Source organism: Passer domesticus, chromosome 7 (genome assembly GCF_036417665.1).
Source record: "Passer domesticus isolate bPasDom1 chromosome 7, bPasDom1.hap1, whole genome shotgun sequence".
Taxonomy (NCBI): Eukaryota; Metazoa; Chordata; class Aves; order Passeriformes; family Passeridae; genus Passer; species Passer domesticus.
In genome coordinates, this window is record NC_087480.1 from 34,973,910 (window position 1) to 34,998,801 (window position 24,892).

A 24,892-nucleotide genomic window follows, 5' to 3' on the forward strand; every position below is an offset into this window, starting at 1 on the left:
ATCCTTTCCCAAACACTTACACACCTCTTCTTGTTTGCTTTGAGTGCTGAAACTCACTGGAGGACTTAAAGATTTTCTATTTATATATCAAAGTTTAAGTAGTTGGCATTTTAACTTGTTTGACTCGGCTTCACCAATAATGCAGTTAGTAAAATTTCTGCTGTGTAATGAGGAAAGTTGGAGATCAGGAATCTGAAGAGCAGAGACTTCTCTCTAAGGGAAAGAGCTCCACCTCAAAGAAAATAGGCATTCACCAACCATCTTTTTAGGTTCTTAAAGGTGTGATGTTTACAGGGGAGAAAGTTACCTGTGTTTTTTTAAGTAGTATTTTGTGCCTTGTTTGAGGAGGAGAGGATTTAATTCTCTGTAGTCTGGCCCAAATAGTGAATGGGGGTAAAATGTCTCCTTTGCTGGGTTGGTGTGGGAACACCAGGTCACGCCAGGAGAGGACCCTTGGGGGACAAAAAGGCTCATGAAACAGAAAATAAACTTCAGAGTGAATAAAATAGCAAATGCACAATTGCTGCAGGCTCAGAGCAGTCCAGTAAGCTGGAAAACCTTTGGGAATAAAACAAATGGATTTGTCCATTGGGTGTTTTTGCAGGAAGTACTGCAGGGGGCAATATTTGATAAGGTGGGTGGCCAGGTACCTGTGCCCAGGGCTGGGCTCCATCCCTTCTGGTGAAATAGCCTTTCTCTGTCACATGTATATGCAATAAGCAAGTTGAAACTAAAACGTGGGAAAGAGAATTTGCAGTTCAGGGATGCAGTGAAAAGCAGGAGAAACAATTCCCTGATTTGCAGAAGAGCTGAGGTCTGTGTGTGCTTTTGGCAGGTTGCACCAGGTGTTAACTGAATTATTTTAATAATTGATTTAAATTAATGAGCCTCTTGTATTTAAGTAAGCTCTCCAAGGCAGCTTAGAATCTCTGTAGTGTAGGATCTCCAAGAGAACTGAAAAATCTCTGTAATGACTCAAATACAAACTCTGTTTGCAATGACGTAAAAAAAAAACATTCAGAAATCAAAACTTGAATTTTTCTTAAATTTGGATTCATTGCTCAAGTCTGCCCTGTTGATATCTGAAACAAGAAGCTTTGATCTTTTGCAGCTTACAGGTTTTATGTCTGGTCAACTTCTAAGAATTAGATAAGTGGCTGGTAAACACAGTTTCAGGCTGAAATCTCTGGATTTCTTGGTTAGTTCTGCAGGCGGAATTTCTTCTGGAAATTAAGAAATGCATAGAAAAAACTGTTTGTAAACAAAATGAGTGCACCCATCGTGTTTTCCTGTTTGGTCTATCAAACAGATGTCTCCCTTGATAATCTGGCCCAGCAGCCACTGTTTGCTTGGGAAAGAGCAGCAGAGTGGTGTGGGCAGGATTACCAGGGGGATGGGAAGAGCAGGAGGGGAAGGGACCTCTTTGGGTCTCTCTGCCTGTCACCAGCAGCAGTGAGCTCAGATACCTGCTTTGTTTGGGGAAATATCTCAATTTATGGCTTGCTGTGCTGCGAGGTCAAAAACTTTGAAAAATAGCGACTTTATTTCTTTTGTAGTATAAAAGCAATTTAATTGCATCGTGTAAAGTGGGCACTAATCAAATTATGGCTGTGCTCCCTAAAGCTTGCTGTCCTGTGCTAATGCAGCACACTGGGAGCTGTGGAACAGTGCTGCAGGGGCTTTGCTCTGCACATTTCTTTGTATGGATCCTGCTGTGGCACTTGATCCTTAGGGAATTTCATATCTGACTTTTTGCTTTGGTTTTTTTTGTTTTGTTTGTTTGTTTGGTTTTGGTTTTTTTGTTTTTTGGGGGTTTTTTTACCCAAATGTTGTTAATAACAATAACAATAATTTCTAAAAAAATATGGAAAACAAAGATCTCTGTTTGCTCTACATTTTTTTAAGCCCTTCTTTCAGTGCTGACCACATTGGAAGAAGCATATCACAGAAACAATTTGTAGAGTCTAATCAAGCTCTTCCCCTTTGAAAACAAAACAGAACAAAGTCAAACCATCAGGCCCGTGGTTTTTTTTGTTTGTTTGTTTGTTTTTTTTTTTTTTTTATTATTCTTTTATCAGAAAGCAAAGCACTAGAAATTAAGATTAAAACCAGAAAATTGATCCACCCCAGGCTTCCGGCTTTAGGGCGTGTAAGACTACAGTGTGCTCTGGTTTTAGACAAACTGTTGAGTTGGTTTTTTGTGAACTACATTGAGGTATGTAGTAGTTTTTGAGGATTGTATATCCTGAGGAGGTTTAGATGTTAACACACAGAGGGATTCTTCTGCCATGCTGCCTTTTGCCAGCTGTATGAGGGACAGTCTCTAGTGCACGTGGAATTGGTGGAGGATGCAGTTATTTACTGTGCATGGCTCACAAAACCTTGCACTTTGTGTACACTTCACTCCTGCTTTTGAGACTAGAGGTCTCACACCTTATTTTATCCAAGTTGAAAAAAAAGGCATTTTGTTATCTGCAAAATTAGATTTTAAGTGCTTTGCTTTTGGAGCATGCTTTCAGAACCAATTTTTCTTATTAGCAAGGGAATGTTTTGTAGTTCCTGTTGTGTCAGAAACTAAAATACCACACTACAAACATGAGCTAAATTTCCCCATTCTTCCACAATTAAAGGTGGGTAGTGTTATTTTGCTGCATCTTCTCATGAGGAGTGCTGATGCTTTAAGTCCCTGACACAGATCCTACTCACAAGAGTTGTCCATAGATAATTTGCTGCCTTTCTGTCCCTGTCTTTGCAAGTAGCTCACCAGCCAGGCATTGGGGTGCCGTGCTGGTGGGGCTGGGATTTCATTTGTGGACAAGTTTGATCAATCACAGGGTTTTTTATCTCCTGCTGCCTTTTATTGTTGAGCACAAAACAAAATGCCAGACCCACACTGTTGTTTGGAATTGTGGCTCTGGCAAGCTGTGCAGAAGTGAAGAAGTTAAAATGAACAAGCATCTCATAGTAGAAATACAAACAGCTGGAATATGTGTCAGCCTCCTACCCCCTGGGAGCGTGTTGGATTGTTCTCTTTGATTTTACATCTCTGCAGAAATTTATGGTCTCAGCTCCTTTTATTTATGACATTCTGATCCTCGACCAAGCGATTGATTGAAATACAACAGTGCCAAGCTGCAAGTCTGTATTTCAGAGAGGCTGAAGCTTAGCAAGCAAACCAGCAATGCAGTCATGGGCTGAAGGCTGCACTGAAATCCTGTACAGAGGTTGCCCACATTTCTATGCCCCTAAGCTTCTTTAAAAGAGAGAATTATCATGGCAAGGGTTATGCCTCTTCTCTCTCCCTCCTTTTGTGCTGCCTGTTCTTGCTGAAAATATACTGTATGTTAAATATGCAATCTTACCAGCCCTCCAAGGGCTAACTTTGGCTTGTAGAGATGCTAGTCCTCATTTTTCCAGCTCAGATCCAGCAGTGTTGATGCACTCTGTTGTTAGTGTGCTGTGAATAGCATAAAATATTCTCTTGCAGCTACAGTGCATTTTGAGAATTCCAGCCAAGAAATTGGGGGGGTCACCACTAGTGATTTTGGTTAAATAGTAATATTTAAATATTTTTCTTTTGAATACATCACTGAATTAATTTTCACCATCTTTCAATGATTACAGAAATATTACAGAATATACTATTTGGGATGTATTCAGAATAAAAGAATAATTACACGCGTAGGTCTGCCTTGCTGAGTGTGCTGCTGCAGCAAAATGTGGCATCCCAGCATCATAATTCCTGGCTTGCAGGTGGATGAAGACACTGCCTGCTAGCCACAGACACAATTGAAAAAAAAGAGCAAGTAAATTTATATCATATATAATCTCAATTATATATAATCTCAAACTACTGGCATACAGTGATGACAAGATGTAACAGAGTGAGACAAAACACTTTACTGTGTAACTTTCTGTGCAGCAGGGAATTTGTTTTGTTATCCCTGTGATCATTGTCCAGAAGTGACAGGTTCTGCTGTCTGCCTGCAGTCCCACAGCACCTGGCTCTTCTGTGATCCCATGGCTGTGGGATTGGAAGCACGGGATGCAGCTGGGACCTTAAAACTTCACTGGAGCAATTGCTCTCTTAGCTGAGAAAGCATCTCAGTGGCAGGGACCTGATCACCAGGTCAGGTGTCAGCTGCTGCAGATCCTCTGCTGAAGGTTGTTGCTTCTGTGGCTGAGTTGACAGAAAATGGTTAAATACTGATATTTCCAGGGATCTTGGCTCAAACTGAGATGGCAAGGTTGAATTTGTTAAAATTTCAGATCAGAAGCTGAAACGACTGAGATGCAACCAGAGGTGCCCTCTGTCATTTCTGCCTTGAGGTGGCAGTTTCTGGCAAGGCAAGGAAGGTGTGTGAATGCCAAGTGCAGTTTTCATTTGTTGCAGATTTTAGCAGCAATGCTGCTGCTCCTCAGCCACAAAAAATGTGAATGATGAAAGCATTGAAAAGCTCGTTTTTGTGAGTAGTTGTGTGAGGCTGGAAGCAGGAAAGAGCAGTGTTGTGACGTGAGAAGTGACTCCAACAACCATCAAAACTTTCCTGTAAGGTTCATTTCTGTGCTGAAAACTCTAAAACAAATCAGTGCATGATGCTTTTGGTAGTGCTGACACGACAAAACTGGGGGCTGGGAAAGCTGCAGGGTGATCTTTGTGCAGAGGAGAGGTGTTGAACCAAGCAGGAAGCTGCCACGGCTTGGGGCAGAGGGCAGAGCCTCTGGTGGAACAGGAGGTTTGGAAGGGGAGAAAAAATAAATAGGAAATTGCAAGGTGAGGTGAGGAGGACCAGGAGGGCAAGATCTGCTCTCTCTGCCCAGTTTTAGCTGGGGTTGGAACAAGGTGACCTTTGAGGGGCTCTCCTACCAAAGCATTCTGTGGTTCTGTGATGATTCCTGCTGCCCAGGTCTCTTCCTAAGCAGCAGAGAGCCTGCCTGGAACCCATGGATCCCAAAGTTTCCCCAGAGTGCACAGAAACAAGGAAAATCCTGGCTTTTGGGATAGCTAAGTGAGGTGGTGAGTGAGGGTGGGAGGAGCAGGGACTGAGTCCTCTCCTTGTGGCACTTGGTGGACATTCCAGAGGGGGGCTTTCACTTGCTCTGCTGCTCTCTTGCTTGCTCTGCTCCTAAAACTCCTGCTCCTGTTTTTGCCAGCAGCCCACCAGGCTGGGCAGGCAGCTTGACTGCTTTAAATTGGGAAGGATTCAACCTCTAATTACAAAAAAATCTGATTTTTCCAAGTAATAGAAGCAGTTGCAACACTCTCAGCTTGTGGTGTCAGAGGCTCTTAAAAAAATCAGGAATTTGGGTAGAAATTGCAGGTTTATCTTACTGTGGAATATGTAATACATTGATGTTTAGGTGTGGAGTTGTAGATATTTAAGGGTCTGTGTACCCTGCTGCTTCACATGGCAGGGCAAAGGCTGGTTTAAAAGAGAGAGTGTGTTAATTAAAAATAGCATATGCTTTTGGGTAGGAGAAACCAGCTGTAATTGTTTCGTGTACAACATAAGCTATAGCATAAGTAAGCTGTTTCTTTAGTGAAAATACTGCTTTTTGAATTAGGAAAAGGTTAAGTGGCTATGTTTAGCTTGCTCTTTACAGGAAATATCAAGGAAGTATTGAGTGTAATTATTGGGGATTAAGATTTTGTTTGGATGTTAACTAACAGATTGGTTAATGTCATGTAAACGCTATTTGTCTCTTAAATTGGAAAAAGTTTTCCTTTAAAAGGGCAGCTATTGTCTCCTACTTGTATATTTGGACATTGTTGTACCAAATTACTCCTATTTAAGGAAAGGTGGCACTCCTCAAAGGCCTCTGGAGCATCCTGTAGGTACTTTGAGCTGAACTAACCCAGACAAAGGCAGAGAAAGTGTTGAGCACTGAGGCTGTGCCTGAGCCTAAGGGCTGCTGCTTCCAGATCCTGCATCCCTCCGGCTGAGCCTGCCAAGGGTTGCACTGGACATTTGGAAACCTCCTTGTTCCTGCTTGGGACCAGTGAAGATCTCTTCATTCTGCCATGTCTGTGCCTGCAGAGCTCATAAATCCTCCCTCTGCCTTCACGACCGAGATGTTCTGTGGGAAACAAATGTCCATGGCACTGTTCTAGCAGCCTCAGAGCTGTTCCTGTCACCAGGGGGGATGGTGGCCTCTGCAGTGATGTCTGGTCCAGTGTCACTGCAGAAAGCAGAGGGTGGCTGCTGATGTCCTTTATTTATCAAAATTTAGGGTTGCCTTCAGTTTTCAGACTTCAGAGCACCTGTTTCATCCCAAGCCATGGAGTTATTCAGTATTTCCAGCTTGGCTCAGAATATATTTCTTGCTCCTACAAATGTCTGTGTAAATCTCTATAAATATCTGGTATTAAATTGACAAAAACCCCCAACAATTACAGTACAGGCTGTGTTTGTGTCTGTGGCTTGGTCCCCTCTGCTTGGGCATCCATGGATTTTCATACAGGTGATGGGGCAGAAGGGATTTGCAGATTTACAGTGATTTACAGATTGATTGCTCCAGGCCTGACCTGGTTTCCTTCATGCTGGAAGGGTCCAAACAGCACCACTCACTCACCCTTTGGGCTGCAGGCACTGGGAATGTGCAAGTTTTGGCAGAGTCCATGAAAAGAATGTGAGGAAAGAAGCCTGCTGGTGTCTTGTGCTTGCCACCTCCATGTCTGCTTTTCCTTTTAAAAAAGTGCTCCACAAACCAAAAACTGTGGGAAGCCACTGCTTTAGGGTTTGTTTGGTTTGGTTTTTTTTGAGTATAGTATTTCCTTCCAAACGTATGCTAAAATGTGTACAGTGAGTCATGAAATCACAGCTCCTAGCAAGCATAAGACTTGCTCAAAATTATGTTACGCATTTTCCATTTATTTCCCTTCCCCTGACTGTCTTTACTACTAATTTCCAACTGTGATTATGGTGCAGTTATTAATTAAGTCATTATAGTTAAATGAGTAATCTGCAAAGCTTTCCTTTAGAGCACAGTACTGTTTAACTATGACATTACTTACAGTATGTTGGTTTTTATTTTTTTACTGTCACCTGGAAAATATTTTCCCTGTCTTAAATTGTGTTTTTTAAAGAGAAATTCTGTGATGGGACTTAACCAAAAAACTTTACGTAGACATTATTGGAATATTAATTAAACTGCCCCTTCGATATTAAAAAAAAAAAAAAAAAAGTTAAAATTTAAAAAAATACCACCTGATCCCCACGGTGCTGGCATTTTTCAGGGGCGGTTTGCTCAGATTGTTCAGATCCTCAGTGGGCTCTTGAAAAGGCTCCAGTGCTGAGTCATGTGCACGCCGGGGCCGAGCTGCTGCGGGGAGCCAGGGAGGATTGTTGAGAGAGGAATATGAAAATATTCTGATTATGACAGTCATTAATAGGGCTGGTGTGGAGGGAACGGCAGGCAGCCTTTTGTGAGAGGTGGCTTTGCAGAGGCTGTCCTCAGCCAGGAGGGATTTGTGTCTTATTTGGCTGTTACTGCCTTACAGTGCTCAGTAAAGAGTGAGAAATGCTGAGCTCACCTCTTAGTCAGGATTTGATGAATTTAAACCATGTCAAGCAACGCCTAATTTTATAAGTGTTAAAGATGTATTTCCTGTGGCAGCATCGCCTCCAAAGGGTTAATATTTCCCTTCGCTCCCGCGGCAGGTAGTGAAGTTCAGCCGAGCTGTAAAGCCAGAAGGATACAGGTGGAAAATACCTTTGGAAGCGAGCATTGTTTGTCCTCATTTCACGCCCCATTAGCCGCGCTGCCGGAGGAGCCCCGGCTTTGTGCCGGGGTCAGGAGCCCCGGCTTTGTGCCGGGGACAGGCGACATCGCCTCCCCATCCCGGGGCTCTCATCTTCGGACCACCTGCGTTTGGGCTGGAGAGCACCCTCCTCCCCTCGCCTCTCCTGGCACTGGCCTGAACTAGCAAAGGAAGAGACGGCAGCAATTACGGCACACGCAATTAACGAGCTTCTAATCTCCAGCCTTGTGTGTAATTGCTGCTGTCAAATACAATTAGTCTCTGCCCAAGTTCCCTTCCCAGGGGGATGGCCAGGCCGTGGCACACGGGGAGAGGAGGGGGGCCACTGTCTGAAACTTCAGGAGAGTTTGCGTTTTCTTGTTGTCTCCCCAATAATCCTCGCTCTTCAAGTAGAGAAATGTTAATCCAGAGCGTTAGGGGAACATGGTGGCCAGCAGAGCAGGTCTGCTCTTGGATCTGAAGTGTTTTCTGTAACATTTCTCACCTGAGACTATACCAGCTTAATTACAATTCAATCAGCACATGTCAGGGGTTTACTGGTACCTTCCTGTGAGCCTGGAGCGCTCCAGCACATCCCCTGTCCTGCCATAACACCAGACTGGAGTTCCTACACCTCCCAGGTGTAGCTGGGGGAGCTGGGACACGGGCCAGGGTCTCTCCTACCCCTACCAAGCAGATCTCTGTGAGCATCCAGCAACTGCAGCTCCTCCAGGCCTGGTGGCTCAGGACCCTTGGCTGCTCTTCAAAGCCCTGCAGCATTTTGAAAGGCCATGACAGATCTTGGTGGCCTCTTTGGTGGCTGCTGAAGGCTGCCACATTCCTGCCAAGGAGAGTGTTTCACCAGTCTGCTGCTGTGTGTGCACCTTGCAGACAGGCACAGAGCAAGGTGATGTGTCCCTGTCCCCAGGGCTGGGTTCTGTGCCTGCCCATGCAGGAAAGCCAGGGAATGAGCCAGGCTGGCACCTGCACCAGAGGAGCAGGTGAGCTGGAGAAAGGTGAATTGTGCAGCACAAATGCAGACTGGAATCTGCACTGTGCATTTGCTGCTGCAGAAACACTTGAGAAGCTTTGACTGGAGTAATTTTGTTAGGAGTATTCCTTGTCTGCATCCCACAAAGCTGGATACGGCTGCTGCTCTGGCTCCAGCTGCATCAGGCTCAGAGGAAGAGGAAAATAATACAAGAAGTAGTGCAAACTTCTTCCATGCAGTGTGGTGGCTCAGGTGTGAGATCCTGATGCATCACTCTTGTTTAAGTTGTCTCACTTTACTGTTTCCAAGGTGCCTGGTGCTGAAAAACCTCAGTATTGACCATTTTAAGGCATTGGCCAGGATAACTTTGAAGATAAGTATTTTGATGAGATGAACCTTTTTTTGCTGATGGCTTTCTCTTCTTCTTAAATATGTATTTATGAGAAGTTATTTAAAGGTTTGGAGTGTGGAGAAAGGCCAGAGCGAGATGTGAGGGGATTGGGGGTGATAGATGTGCAGTGCAACACAGCCACGTGCCTTGCCAAATAGCTATTGCTGTGTTTGCTGGGTGTCTGGGCATGCAAAACCAGCCAGACATTTAACCCATGCCTGGGATCTAGCTCTTCTGTTAACTGGAAATTATGGTCTTCCCTTTTTTTAAAGGCTTTACTGAAACTTGTGCTGTTCCTGCTGTTTTGTAGGATTTCTGTAGGATTTCTGTACCTTCCTTCTGTCAGAATTAGGAGTCCCTTGCCCTGCATGTAAATAGCCGTGTCCAGTTCCATCCCAGCTAATCACGGAGAGTGAGTTCATTTGCATATCTATAGCTACTTCGGGCTCTCGAGCTTGAAGTGGGTCATTGGGAGGACCCATGAATTTGCCATCTTGTTAAATCTGTTGTAGCCTGTTTTGTGTAAATTGGAACAAAGCTTGGGTGTGGAAATGAAAAACAATCCATCCCTGTCCTGTCTTCAGGGATAGGGCAAGAGAGTGATCCACCAAACCAACCCCCATCAGGAAACTACTGCTCCCCCTCTTAAATGATAATTTTCATTTCACTCCCCAAAAATGTCAAGGGAAAAATGGATCATGTGAGTTTTGTGACAAAACCCTCTCAAAGAAAATGTTTGTCTCTAATTGTTTTGCATTTCCATAATGCTAGTATGATAAAACCATCTTCTCTTTCTCCTTCATTTTTCAATCATGATTAGGCTTTAATGTTGTTAAAGCTTACAAGTGAGTTTGAGCCACTGTCTTGTTGAAGAGAAGACGGAGCTGAAATTTTCAGTGAGGCATTGGACAGGGTTTTTAATGTGTCTGTCATTATATGTTAACCTCTGAACTGGGACACGACGTCTGTTTTATGGCTGACAACAATTTAAAAGTATACATCTTGACATGGTGGATAAAGGAAGAAGGGGGAGTGGGGAAGAAAAAAAGAATTAATGATGTTAGCAAATATTAGTCCCTGTATTTCCATTCTGTTCCCAAAGTGGTTGTCAGGCTTTGAGGCTGCCTGGAGCAGCATTGCCAGTGACAGCCAGCCAGGATGCCATTGTCCCTTGGATCAGGCTGGGCTCTTATTGACAAATCCAGTGCACCGAGGCAGGGACAGGGATGCTCCGCTGTGTGTTCCTGGAGGAGTGTGGCTTTTCTCCTGGCATTCCTGGTGACATTTGAGAAGGATAGTTCTGGGCTTAGTGGAGTTCCCTGTGCCAGTCCCTGAGCCCATCTGGAGTCAGGGGGTAGAAGATGTCTCTTCAGGAGGACGTTTGCTGATGTTGAGGCCCAGATTTGCCTGTGATTTATGCTGGTTCTGGCCAGCCAGACCCACCCACCAAAGTTAACTATCACAGGAGCAGTGACTTTGACATCAGCCTTAATTGTACACCAGCCACAAAGAATCAGTGGGCAAACATGAGAAATTTCCCTGTTTAAGGCATGTCTTACACTTCTCTATCATCTTTTCCCATGTTTCTTACATGCCACTTCCTGTGCTTTGGCACACAAGTGCAGTCCTCCAAGGTGTCTTCACGCGCTGTCACAAATTTCTCATTATTCCCACAGTTTTTATCTGGCATGGAGCAATGTCTTTATGGAGTCCACAGCAATTTTGCCTTTCCTACAGCACCTCTTTTGCACGGTCCAACTGCGGATGCTCCTACTGTCATCTCCCTTGGGTTCAGCTTCCAAATTATGGAAGCTCTGGATCATGCTATTCCTTCACTATTACTAGTTCCATGTGCATCTGCAGTGCTTCTGGACAGTGCTGCCAGCAGTGAAAGAAATGGAGCTGGCTTAATTGAGAGCCACATAGTTAATTATTAGTGCCTTTTTAACAGAGGAGACAGGAAATTTGCAGTGTCAGTTTTTAATTTCATTGTGGTTTGCGGGGTAATGTGACTTTAAACTCATGAGTCATTACCTGCATATAAGTAGCTCTAAAAGCTTTCTTTTGCTGTAAAAATTTCAAAATATTTAAGAAGGAAAAGGGCATCTGTGCTTTACTGATCCCTTCAGCCAGGATGAACAACAAATGAAAACACCGCTTCGTGTTGGTGCTGTCAGCAGCTGTGACGTGATTTGGAGGGAACTGCTGCTTCTTGCGCCACTTTTTGTGTCACTGAGTTTGGAACATCATGCTCAGATATTGCATGGAAGTGCTGGCAGGCTGGGCAGCAAGGGTTTTGGAAGTGGGCAGATGAGCTCATGGATAGGCAGGTTGTCAAAGACAGCTGGAAAGAAACCAGTTGGTGTCTGCATTGAGAGAAACCGGTTTGTGTCTGCATTGAAACAAACCAGTTTGTGTCTGCATTGAAACAAACCAGTTTGTGTCTGCATTGAAACAAACCAGTTTGTGTCTGCATCGAAACAAACCAGTTGGTGTCTGCATTGAAACAAACCAGTTGGTGTCTGCACTGAGAGAAACCAGTTGGTGTCTGCATTGAAACAAACAGTTGTATCTGTGCTGCAGCAGAGTTAACTCTTTTGGGAAGCCTGGACACATTCCCCTTTGAAAGTTCCCTGAGGATGAGTGGTGGAGCCTTGTCTCTGTCTTCATGGCTAAATACTGAGAAAACAGAATCTTTTCCTGGACCTTCTTCGTAAACTTGTTTTACATATCAAGGACTGTGATGGAATAAGCTTGCTTCAACATTCATAAATTGAATATTGAATTACCTATTTCTGTGTGAAAGAGATGAGATAAAAGCTACTTGGACAAAGTAACTTGTATATAGATTAAAATCCAGAGAAGTTTTTTCCTGAGTGTTTTTGGGAGAGCCTTTATCACTAAGTTTCCCAGTGACCTTATGTGTACTCAATCAATGTGATTAATCTTTGGTAGAAATGCATTCGTTGTGCAAAGAAGGTGAACTTAATCCTAGAAATCTTTTTTTTAACAATTTCTGCCTCTAGAAAGATTAAATGTACTTTTTCAAATGTTTTTTTCTGACTTGGAAAAAAAGCACTAACCAAGAACTAGAGTGGGAAGAGATAAAAGAATATAGATTAAAATTTTTTTTGCAGTTTCTGACACTGATTGAATGCCCATCATCCCTCTGTATCAAACAGCATAGACTAATAGTAAGTATAGCTTCATTGTATAGGAATATCTCTTCTGTGCACTTTCAGTTGATCTGAAATTAATTTTACTTTATTAGTGAAATCGAAGTAATTGATGGACAGTAAGGTTCCCTGCTAAATAATTTTTTAAGAGGGGCACTGCACTGTTAAGACTCTGCAGCCCTTTGCCTTGAAGAAGGAGAACTTCATGTCACTTTCTACTCTAAATTAGAGAGAGCCTTCTTGCCATGGAATAGTCTTCAAAGCCAATTTCCTTTCCTTTCCTTGTAAAGAAGTTTGTCTATGATATCTGCAAACCTCATGTTGTGGGTTTGTGCTGGTACAGAACTGAAAGGTGGAGCTGGTTGGCTCAAGCTGGGCAGAATGTAAAAGTGAATGTATTACAGGGAACTAGTACATTGATTTAAAACAAAAGCAACCTGAGGAGCAGAAAGAAAGACAAAGTATATTTTATTTTAAAAAAAAATCAATATATTTCTAAGCGGAATTCAGATAGTACAGCAGTGCTTTTGGGTGTAATGAAGGGATGAGATGGGATGGAGCACCTCTCCCATGAGGAAAGGCTGAGAGAACTGGGGTTGTTCAACCTGGACAAGAGAAAGCTTCGGGGTGATCTAATTGTGGCCTTCCAGTACCTGAAGGGAACCTGCAAGAAGGATGCAGAAAAACTATTTACAATGGCTGGAGTGACAGGACAAGGGGGAACGACCTCAAATTGAAAGAGAATAGGTTTAGATTAGATATCAGAAAAAAATTCTCTCCTGTTGTTGGGAAGGATGAAAGTTTGACAAGAAAGTCTCACAGATATGCATGCTTGGCAGAAAGGTTTTTGAATGTAGAATCTGCAGAAGGAATAGAAATGAAAGCAAGTTTTGATATAGAAGAAAAGAATTGCTGAGCCAGTCTTACTGGCTAACCAGGGAGGCAAAGGGTATGTTAGTTAGAAGGGGGTTTTTATGACTTAGAACAAAGGATGAACCCACCTCAAACAAGAAGATGTTTTTACCAAACAGAAAGATAGCACAGGCAAACAAGTCAGCAAATGTTGCAAGTAGAAAAAGGTCTCAGAATTTTCCACTGCAAGAAAACTGAAAAACAACTTCTATCTTAAACTGTAATGCACTAACTTTTAGTGATTGGGGAATAGTAACATGAATATGGTAATTGTAGTAGTTATGATAGGCTATAGATAAAAGTTAAGGTATAGATTGGTTCTACTGTATTAAGATGCTCAGCAAAGAAAAGTATATAATGCATTTGTAACCTAAACTAAGGGTCTCCAGGCCTGGCTCTGTCACCCACACCCTGGACTGCTGTAATGTCTTGGATACAATAAACTGCATTTTGAAGAGCTGCCTGGAGTCCTGCATCTCTCATTCAGGCTCTTACACCTGGGAGGGTGGGCAGGCCCTGGCACAGGGTGCCCAGAGAAGCTGTGGGTGCCCTGGATCCCTGGCAGTGTTCCAGGCCAGGCTGCAGGGGGCTTGGAGCCCCCTGGTCCAGTAGAAGGTGTCCCTGCTCATGGCAGGAGAGTGAAACTAATCATTCCAGGTTTTTGTGATGCTGTGTATTGCAGCTGCAGAGGAGCTGCAGGAGGCTGGGACTTTGCTCCTGATCTTTTTCACCCTAGGTGTGACACTGCCAGCACAGAAAGCCTCACACCTGTCCACTGGCAGCAGCAAGTTGCAATGAATGGGCTGATTTTGTAAGGAATTGCCTCTGCAAATTCCAAACCAGTTTTGGCTGCTTATCTGGAAACCAAAATACTTAATGCCATGGAAGAGCTGGGGTTTCTGGTTCCCTGTACCCCCTAATTGGGTCAGGCTTTCAGACAGCAGGCACTTACCCCTGCTGCAAGTCTGGCATCAATGTAAAGTCAGGCAATTGAAGATCCCAGGCTGCAGGATGGTTTGTTGAAAAGGTAGGCCTGGGGCTCCATATCGATCAATCATTATTGTAATTGTTCATTTCTATTATGGTGGGAATCATTCAGAATCCTAGAGTTCCTGGGAGTAAATCATTTGGAAATGCTGCCCATTATAAAATTTAATTTTAAATCTATATTAAATAGATTTATAAAGGCAAGCTTTGCAATCTAGTAACAGAATATTATGCTGCCTCACAGAGGCTCAGCTTTTGGGTCCTGAGGGGCCAGGGCTGGGAATGAGAGTTGGGAATATCATGGGAGCCAGGATGCTGGACCAATCTTTCTTTTTCTTTCAGACACCAGAGAAGAGGGGAAAGGAAAGCAAAACTGTATTTGGAGGCCCAGTCATCAGCTCATTATATCAAGAAGAAGAAATAATCAGGTGATTATCTGTGCTGGAATTCGGATAAAAACTGTGTTTTTCTAATGTCATTTTTTTAGCTTTTTTTTTAATATTGCACAAGTGTGGTGGCAACTACAACAGGATAATAAATGACAGGAAAGAACTTTTCAGGTCCATAATCATTTAAATCAATATCTGCCTGTATCATTGCCAGGTACTAACCTTTCCCTAGCACAAGATGTGGGGGAAGGGCAAGGCTTCCCATTTTTCAGTTATATGGCTTTAAAAAAATGGCAATATTGGATATTTTTAATAGAAAGCTATTCAGGCACTACCTTTTTCAAATAGTTATTTCTTTACCAATACATTCATTAGGGACTGTTCAGTGAAGGTTTTAGTGTTGGACAATGTTTGCCTTCAGGGACAGTTTGTGCCTTATATCAAATTAATTTTTTTCTAGGCTCTGCAGCTAGAAAAGCCAGCTCTGCATTTACTGAACTAGAGTGGATGCTACTTAAAACTGTCAAGGTGCAAGTAATAAGTGACATTAGCTGCTGAATAAGGACACCTGAATGGTTTTTGTTTGGTTTATTTTTTTGCTGTTCCAGGCTACTAATCATGGATGTAATATTAAACTCCAATACCTAAATGATTTTGTGGAGGAAATTTTAGAATACTGTATCATATTTTTAGTTAAAATGAACAGTCAGAGAAGACTAAATTTTTGAGTGTTTCCTGTCGTGTAGTCACCCATTTACATGTGTATGATCCCATTTTTTAATGAATGTCTTGCATCTTTTTACATCCAGGAAGTGTGAACACTGATTTCTCAACATGCAGTCTCCAGCTGAGAACTTACCTAAAGAGTTAAAACTCTAGCACAGCATTTCTTTGACTTGTTGTCACAAAGCAAGGAACAGAAATGTTGATCAGGTGGCTCCAAACCCTTTGCAAAGAGCTCAGGTAGGAATGGAGGCAGCTGTAGTAAGCAGGCAGGGTGGCAGATGTGTGCTTGGCAGTAATGCAGGCATTTCCCTCGGGATTGCAATCCACTTTGGAGTGGAGTGGAGGGGAGTACTTGGCCAGGAGTAGCTTCCTCCCCTTGCATGGAGAGCCAGCACATCTTTGGCTTGTCCTGGCCCTTGGGCAGAGGTGTGACCTTGGTTTAACACACTGGGGAGTGGCACTTCTGCTGACCACCAGCTCCGTTTTTGTCCCTGCTCCATCAGGCAGTCTCAGCCAATATCCTTGATCTCACAGTTTGGCTTTGTGGCTTAAATCCTGTTCAAGCTCTCCTTTTAGGGGTAGAGCAAATCCCTACAGTGCTGTCAGAGTCTTGGTTATCCCAAGTGCTGCCTATACCTTTCTTGGGTTTGAAATACAGAATAATGTACAGAAAAACAGAGTTTGCTCTGGTTGACTTGATCAGCCTAAATATTTCATGTGTTCGTTTTTATTTCCAAGAGTACAGATGCAAATACATTTTTCCAAACATACCATGAGGAACATAGGTGCAGTTTGTTTAGCACAGCACAGCTGTTCTTACAAATGAGGCTGTAGGCAGATGCAGTCTCCCACACAGCTGGAATAGGGTGATTCTGCTGAGATTTGTTGAATTAAGTGTCCTGACTCTGCTGGCAGCATGGCAACTCATGTGTCCATCAGCTCAATTTGACTGCCAGACATCAGTGTCTTCCTTGCAAGACAGGAATGAGCGAGTGTCACCATCATCTATCCACAGAGCTAGACAGTTTCACATTTCCCGGTTCTTTTGTCTACTGTTCATTCTCTTCCTGGAACAGGGAATAAACATACAAGTATAGGCACATCTCTAGTGTGATAATGCCACTCATAAAACATAGCCTTAAACAGCAAAATTGCTCTGGTACCAAACCTGCAAGCTGATAAACCAAAGAGGGAGTGGCTCTAAACATTAGGTTTGGTGTCCAGGTTTGTCTAGAGCAAGTATTGGTTCCATAGCTTTACCTGGGAAAGGTGACTTTTGTGAGGCTGTGAGTGGTTACTTAGAAAAACATAAGCTTAGCATTCCATCATACTTCATAGAACATAATGTTATAATAAAAACAAATAAGGCACTTTCTGTAGAGGAAGAACATGAAAAATTTTATGGGGAAAGACAACTGATTAGCTTGAGCCAAGATGAACTTTAACACATTGATAGCTCTGGGTAAGTCCCGTGCTGTCAGTTCAGTGGGTATGTGTGTGCTCCCTCAAAACTGCTATCTGAGAAAAGAAACTTTGGTGCAGACTCTTTTATTGACTGGGTGGGTCCAACAAGCTTGCAAAAATTTGAATAGAAATCAAACCACTTTAGTTTGTTTCCCAGCGCTGTTAATAGCATAAGTATTTTCTTGTTACAGGATCACTAAAGAAGCCCAGAATTAGTGAGGAAAACCCCTTATTTTGTGTACTAAAAGCTAAAACTCGAGTCCTCATCAGCCCTGAATCCTGACAGACTGCTGGAAGCAATTTCTCAGCAGGTATTACTCTGCCACACACAGCCTACCATGTGCCCTTTAGGATTCTGCTGATCCAAAGGCAGGAAAAGGCTGCTGATTTATGTGGACCTCTGCTTGCACCAGAACAGACAAGAATGCAGGTGCAGAGTTCTGAAGGGTCACCTAAGCAGCTTCACTTGTTTTATTCTTTACCAGAACCTTTGGAACAGTTTATCAAAGCCCTCCAAGCCATTGCTGTGTGGTATGAAGAGGAGAGGTTTTGTTTTAAGTAGAATAAACCCCTCGTTTGCCATCAGCAGTAGTTAGCAACAAAGAGCAGTGCCATTGATTTCAAACTGAGTGTCTAAAATGATGCCTAAATAATGCTTACGTTCCTTTTGTGGAATGAAATGCTTGGGGTTTAGGATGCAGATCTAAATGATGGACAAAGTGAAGTTGCCATACTCTGTCCTAAAGTGGATCAGCGGTAGGAGGAACTCTGGTGGTGCCAGGGCCACTTTTTTCCTTATCACTAATTATCTCAAATGTTTCTAATTGAGAACAAGATAGAAAAAGGGTCAGTCTGGCTCACAGTACATTGCACTGATTCCAAATAAATTCAAGAGCATCCACAGAAACAGGTTATACCGATCTAATTAAATCAATTTAGAAAGAGATTCGGGTAAATCAGTGCAATTTGTGTGTTCATAGATCAGCCCTCAAATCAGGAGAAGGTCTCTTGAGCTAATGAGGCTTAGCAGTTATTTACTTTGGGGTATTGGGCACTGGTCATCAATTAGGAGTCATTAATAAACCCTGGCAATAAAGAGCTCAAGTACCCCCAGTGAGTAATGGGGAGCAGTTGCAGGATGTATTAGCATAGTGCTCTGCCTCTGGGTTTCTCTGCAAATCACTTATGTCCCCTCAGGCACTGCATAAAACTCCTGCATGCTGGTGACTGGTGGTGGGACTTGGAGGTTCCCTTGGAAGGAAAAATTTAGAAATTAGCTGTCATTCCAGGCTGGGTGTAGTGGTGGTTTGGGTTTTTTACTGCTACATAAAGCTTTATGTTCCTTTTCTGGTCTTATTACCAGAACAAAGCAGTAGTAGTGGAGCTCTTTCATGATCAAAGCACTATAATTGGAGTTTCACAAACCTGGGACATGATCAGTGGTCTGAGGTTGACTGATGTGTTACCAGTATAAATCTCATCCAAGACACAATCTGAGAGATATGCCAAAAATACCACAGCCTTGGAAATGCAGCTTTATTTTTCAGGGTTTTTTTAAGCTGCAGCAAGGGGTAGACAGTTTATAAGTGTTTTCAGGAAACAAATACATTGATTTGGCAGGTGAAGAATGAGATGAGAATAACATTGCCAAATGTCCGTGTCCCTTTCCACTTCCACTGGGGGAGCCCTCCTGCACTCTGCCACGAGCTGCTTCCTCAGGGCCTTGGCATGCCAGGATGGGAATGACACCTGCCAGTCAGCACAGAGGCCTCCCCAAGCTGTGTTTTACTTCTTCCATCCAGAGGGATGCTGAAGAACCCCTTTTATGATCAAAACCACCCTCTCCCAGACACTTGGGAGCAACCCCAATCATGAGTGGGGCAAACATTTAGGACGTGGGTGTGGAGCAGGCACCCCTGGTGTGCAGGACCTGCCTGATGCCGTGCAATCCATCAGAATTGTATTAATCCCACTAACACAGCCGCCATCTGGTCCCGCTGCCGGGCCGGCTCGTGCGAGCCCCCGTGATGGATGGCCTTGGGAATTGATTAGTTGTTGTGCGAGACAAATGAACTGTTTTGGCAGAAAATACCAGAGGTCGCTGCATGTGGTCAGGCACAAAGGCTGCTGAATTTTAAAGAGCTGCTTCCAGCATCCATTGCAAGGATGATGCTTCAGAGCAGCGAAGGCTTTTGGGATGAGCCCCGTGCTCCAGAGCACGGCTGGGGTTTTGTTATCTCCCTCCAGCCCTATTTTTGGGAACACCAGCACTGGAAATGAGTGTAAAGCTGCAGGGACGTGTGGCATCCATGTTGGGAATTACGGGCTGGCGTTGTGCGTGTGGGTGGCTGCGCCACAGATGTGTCACTCACGTAAGTGCTGGGCTGTGCAATCCCAGTGGAAGGGCTTTCCTGGTTCTGTGGAGCCCACGGTGTGCTCAAGCAAAACACCTGCAGGTCCTGGCAGCTGGGATTGGGGTTTTTCAGGTCCCTGTTCCTCATGGTGATGTTCAGCAGACCAATCTTTTGACTTTAAGATGATTGCCAAGTTTATTGCTTCCCTCCTTTTTTACTGTCCCCGGAGCAGTGACCTTTGGGGCTTTGCTTTGTTGTGCAGAGGGCTCAGGCCTGCCTTCCCTCTGGAGAGCCCATCCTTCTGTGGTGGCTCCCACTGGGCGTTTTTCCAGCCGCCTCCTGTGCGGTGGGTGGGGAATTGGATGACACATGTCCCGCCATGTCCCGGCGGCTCTCCCAGGGATGGCACACGAGTGTGCCGGCAAGTGGGCAACACTTCCCTCGGGACAGCCTGCCGGCTCAAAATAAACTTGAGTTATGGATTTATTCAACTTGTAAAACCTCAGCTGGCATAAATAATTGAGAAAGCAAAGGTTTGTCTGTGGAGCGTACCTCAGGGAGCTGCTCCTGCCTCCCTCCCTCCCACCACCCTTTCTTATGAAAATGATCCCAGTTGCACTGATAGATAATAACAACACCAAGCAATTAAAAGCTATGGGTGGCTGGAGAGAGGAGAAAAGGTTCAGTTAATGAGCTTTTCCTCTTCCTGTGCCCAGGAGAGCCTCCGAAGTGACGAGGCGATTAAAGCGAAGAGATAATTATAGATTATGTGAAAATGGGTCCCTTGGGGGGCCGAGGGCCCTGCCATAAACAGCGAGTGTTGCGAGCGCCTCTCGCTCCCCGCGCACGTCCCGTTCCGCTCCTTCGGCAGCGCCCTGCCAAGCACACGGGCAGAGCCACCTGTTAGTGGCACCCGGGGCCACTCCACTGCAAATCCACTGGGATGTGCCTTGGACCAGCCCCAGGAAAACGGGAGAAGATGCCCAGAGTAGAGCCTGGTCTCAGTTCTCTGCCCTGAGCCTTGCGCTGGAGGTAACCTGCGGAGGGGGAGGAAAGGGACGGCAAACCTGGAGGGTATTCTCTGTACAAGGGTAAAATAATGGGAATTTCAAATCTCTTCTTTGCCCTTTTCAGTGACAGCCTTGGTGCTGTTTGGAAAGCAAGGAGTTTTACAGCACTCCAAATAAGAAGGAAATTTTCAACTGGCAGCAGAACTTTTCCATGAGCTGTTTTAAACCTGTTGGTTCAACACGTGTGTTTTGGACAGCCTATGGAGAAAGCTTGCAAAGCCTTCTAAGCCTGGGGAGACATGACTTGGTTTAAGTTCTTCCAAATCCTTTTATTCAAGAATGGAAAAAGCTGCCCATGTGTTATTTGCAGGCAACAGGTATGCTTCAACTCATCTTTAAATCAGAATTACTGTCTCTTCCTGGGAATGGGGGAGAGCACAAGGAAATAGCTTTGGGGACCATCAGCAAGGGAGAAGAGAACCCCTCTGGCTGTCCTCAGGAAATAGATATAAAAACTCTACCAGCCTTTACTGACAGTCAGGTGCTTGCTGACTTGAAGACTCCTTTTTATCTCAACAATCTCACACGTAAAGAAAATTGCATCCAAGTCTTCCTTTTAGCTACAGGTTTTGCATGATTGTGCATATCTCCATTAGGTTGAGTTTCGTGATGTTTCTCATCTGAAGATGTCCTGAATACTGTATTTTTTATTTAAATTGAGATTTTTCTGAAAATACTGATAGAAATGCAATGGGTTTTCTTGCCCATAACATGATCTAAGCATGTCTTTGCACTGTCCCTTCTGTATTTCTCACATGTTTCTGTCTGGTTTATGCCTGTTTCTATCACTTTCTGGGCCTTGTTGCTGACTCTTACCAGTTTTATGAAGAGTACAAATTCCGGCTAGGAACACATCTGATAAAATCATTGCAATCTTTTTCTTTTCCTGTACCTACTACAGTGGAGGTATTATTATATGCACATTCACATACGTAAAATAAAGGAAGGGAAAAAACAGTTGCCAAGATTTCAAGCTCTGTTTCTTATTTGTACTGTGTGGTTTTCAATGCAAAGTCAGCAAATAACAGTAATTTGTTGTTATTCCATTCACACCATTCAAGAAGAATGTCTTCCCTAGTATTGGTCCCTCCAAAAGTCTGGGTTTAACTCCTCTGAGCTCTTTCCTCAGTTTCTCTTCCTGGTTTTAGCTGGATCAGGTTGTTTTAAATGTCTGCAGTGCAGCTTCATATGATTACTTTATTTGTAGGTAAAATGTTCTCATTATGACCAGAAAGGGCTTGTTTCTTTTTGTTAATATTTGTAGAAAAGTTGGATATAATATATGCTTATTTTTTCTAAGGAGGGCATCAGGAGCAAAGGAATGGTTTAAAGATTGAGAAATAAATGCAGAGTAGAAGAACGAAATTTCCCGAAACCTTCTCTTCGGGTGGGGAAATTGGTATTCTGGATTAATTCCATTGTGGACACTTCTGAAAGAAAAGTGGTTTTTTGGAATGGGGATATATAGAGCATTTGCAGAGTTGGTTATTCCAGAAAACTAAATCATATCCAAATAGCTGTGTCAGGTCATTTTCCCCTTACAGACAATAATATCCTCAGGAAAAGACATTAAAAGCCCTGTCTGGAGGCTGTGGTGGGAAAATGGGCTGGTTGTGGTATGGCAGGGTTGCTTTGCCCTCTCTGCTGGCACAGACCCTATGGATGCTCCCTATGGAGCACAGTCAGGTGCTTTATGGCTGCCACGTCTGTTGTGGTTGGGAGGGTCCCAGGACAAGGGAAGAGATTAATCTGACCCCATATTCTTAGAAAGCTGATTTATTGTATCATGATATTATATTAAAAGAAATTATATACTAAACTATAGAGAAAAGGATACCTCGGAAGGCTAGAAAAGAATGAATAATAAAAACTCATGACTGTTCAGAGTCTGATACAGCTGGCTTTGATTGGTCATTAAACACAATTCACATGGAACCAATCAAAGATGTACCTGTTGGTAAACAGTGTCCAGACCACATTCTAAAGCAGCAAAACACAGAGAGAATTTATCAGATAATAGTGCTTTGCTTTTCCTCTCAGGCTTCTCATCTTCCCAGGAGAAGAATCCTGGACAAAGAGGGTTTTTCAGAAAATGTCATGGTGACACACGTCCCTGTTGGTACCTCTGGTGCTGCCCTGTGAGCTCTGTCAGGGCTCTGCAGAATGTGGAATGACCAGGTGGCATCACTGCCAGGGAGGGAAGGGCACAGCCCGAGCTCATGGTTGTGACATGGAAAATCACCCAGGATGAGTGATCACAACTGGGGATGGTCGTGGGCCTCTCTGGTGAGAGGGGACTGGGGTTTGCTTTGGTGTTATGGAAGAAAGAGTGATCTGTAACAAATGAGGGAGGTGTGGCTGTGCAGTGGGGAACCAAGTTCCTGTACAGCACTGTTTGAAAAGCAGCTTCTCCCAAAAGGCTGCTGTCGGCAGCCAGGGCTGTGTTGGAGAGGTTGGACTAACAAGGTAGGACTGCAGGGACTTCCCAGCATATCACATCAGCCCTTGTTAGCAGGGGCAGGCATGTCTTGTGACCTCCATCATGAGTCTGTCAAGCTCCATCTCCAGCAGTATAAGCTTTTGCCTTTTCTAATCCTGCTGTGAGATTCTTTTTTTCCCGGAATTCAAGGTAATTGCATTTAAAGAATTCAGTGATCTGTTTCCCCGGAGCTTATGTGTAACGAGCAGGCAAGACCTCCAAGGAATGAGTTCATGACAAACTGGTCAAGAAACTGGGAGCCTCCTGTCATGTCCTTATGCCTAAACAGGGTGTGAAATCCTGTGTGGCTCCCAGCTCTTCGCTAGAAAGGTGCAGCTCAGGTGTCTCTGCAGGCACTGCCTGTGTACAAAGGGTAGGGGTGGTGTGCTGAGAGCTGTGCTACTGAGGCAGCAAGGTGAGAGGGAGGGCAGAGAAAGTGAATTCTTTGGAGAAAGCAGGGATCTGCCACTGGAGCAAGTATCAGTGGTTTTTCTCACCTTTTTCTGGCACCCTGGCAGGACACAGATGCTTGAGGTCTGAAGAATCAGACTGTAACTGAGCAAGCCAGATGCATAACAATGAAAGACAAAGTCAAAGTTGTGTCATGGCAGTCTGCAGAGGACATGGCCTTGCTGGCATTTCGTTTTTGGGGGACTACAGGTTGAAGAGTGTCACTTTTTGTTTGTAAGCCATTGCTCAGAAATGCCAATGTTATCTAGATTTTACTTTTCCTTCCTGGAGTTCTTCAGCCTGTGAGTTCAAGAACAATGCAGATGAAGAGAAGTGCTGTTGCCTTTTAGCACCAGGGGATCAGTTCTCAAATTTCCCTGTGGCATCTCTCCTGCCCACAGCAGACTGAGCTCCTTACTGGGTCTGACCAGCTCCAGCAAGCTCCCTTTTCTCTGAGTAACTGAGGCTGTCAGTCTGAGTTCCGCTGGACATCCAGAAGGTCTTTAGTTAAGGTGATTGAAAACTGGGGATGTCATGTGGGGCAACAACTCTGTGTTTAACTCTTGTGAAGCTGCCAAGTCCCATAGCAATGCTGATGGGCTCATCTGAACCATGGTTTTCATCTGGAAACTAGAAAGAGAGAGGATTATGTGGGCTTTTGGCTTATTTCTGGAAAACCAATGGCCTCTTTTCTTTATTCTCTGCTAACAGCACAGTGTACTTATGTCTAAAAGTATTATTATTGTAAGAATCTGTAAAGGGTCTTAACTTCATTAAAGATGTTTGTTTGGCAGGTAAGGATGGAAGTTCTGCTGTGTCTAAAGCCAGAACATTGCTTTTAGCTGTAAGAGGAGCTGTAGGTGTGACTCAAGCACCTGTGATTGAGTCATCTCAGGATCATCTGATCCTTCTACCTGCAAGCAGTTCCAAGCAAGCCCTTGCTGGTGGTGTATCCAGGATCCAACGTGTGTTTAGCCAGGGACAGATTGCTTTGCAGGTCTCCTGTTTGTCCTGCTGTTCTCTCCAAGCCATGTTAGTGGCCTTTGTCCAGGGTGGATGGCATTGGATGGGGCTTTCTTGTGACCCAGAGTGGCTCTTACAAGAAGAGCAGCTTTAGCCTTTTCTCTTATATGGGATTGCAGTGATTTATACCAGAACTTGAACATGGATTTTTCTGGCTAACTTCATACATTTCTTGTGCCATCTCACAGGAATAAACTGACATTTGTCTGGACATAATGCTGTTAAAAACAACTTTTGATTTTCTAGGAAGCAGGATCTTCTGTTTCTTAACTTGGGGGAGGTGGGGAAAAGCACATTATTCTGCATGTGCAGAATTGTTTGGATCCAATGACAGCACTGAAATATCTGTAACAAAGTTAGAGCATATAACGTGCATGTAGCCTTTGTGTTGTGCAGTAACATGGTGCTTCTTTTGCTTTTGTTTCCTGAATAGGGAAGAGGACAAGAACATTTTTGATTACTGCAGAGAAAACAACATTGACTACGTAACCAAAGCCATTCAATCAAAAAAAGTGGATGTGAATGTCACAGATGAGGAGGTATGGAGAAAAGATAAGGACCATCAATCTTTTATCTGTTTTGTGTATTAATTCACTGCTACTCCTTTTTAAAATTCCATGGTTAGAATTGTTGTAACAAGGTGCTGCAACAGTTGGACAAACACTTGATTGTTGAGGCAGAGTAATCTGTTTGGAAATAGCTTTCCTCTGGATTTCTGGTAGTGTGGATGTCTAACTGT

At 43.7% G+C, this 24,892-nt stretch overlaps 1 protein-coding gene across 1 annotated transcript in view; it reads left to right on the forward strand.

The window, feature by feature from the left end:
* The window catches only part of ACBD6 (acyl-CoA binding domain containing 6), an 82,883-nt gene that overhangs the window by 11,283 nt on the left and 46,708 nt on the right, over positions 1–24,892 (forward strand). The window contains exons 4-5 of the mRNA XM_064427643.1: positions 14,541–14,626; positions 24,587–24,692. Coding sequence (XP_064283713.1) covers positions 14,541–14,626; positions 24,587–24,692 — 192 coding nt within the window. The remainder of the gene's footprint in view (positions 1–14,540; positions 14,627–24,586; positions 24,693–24,892) is intronic.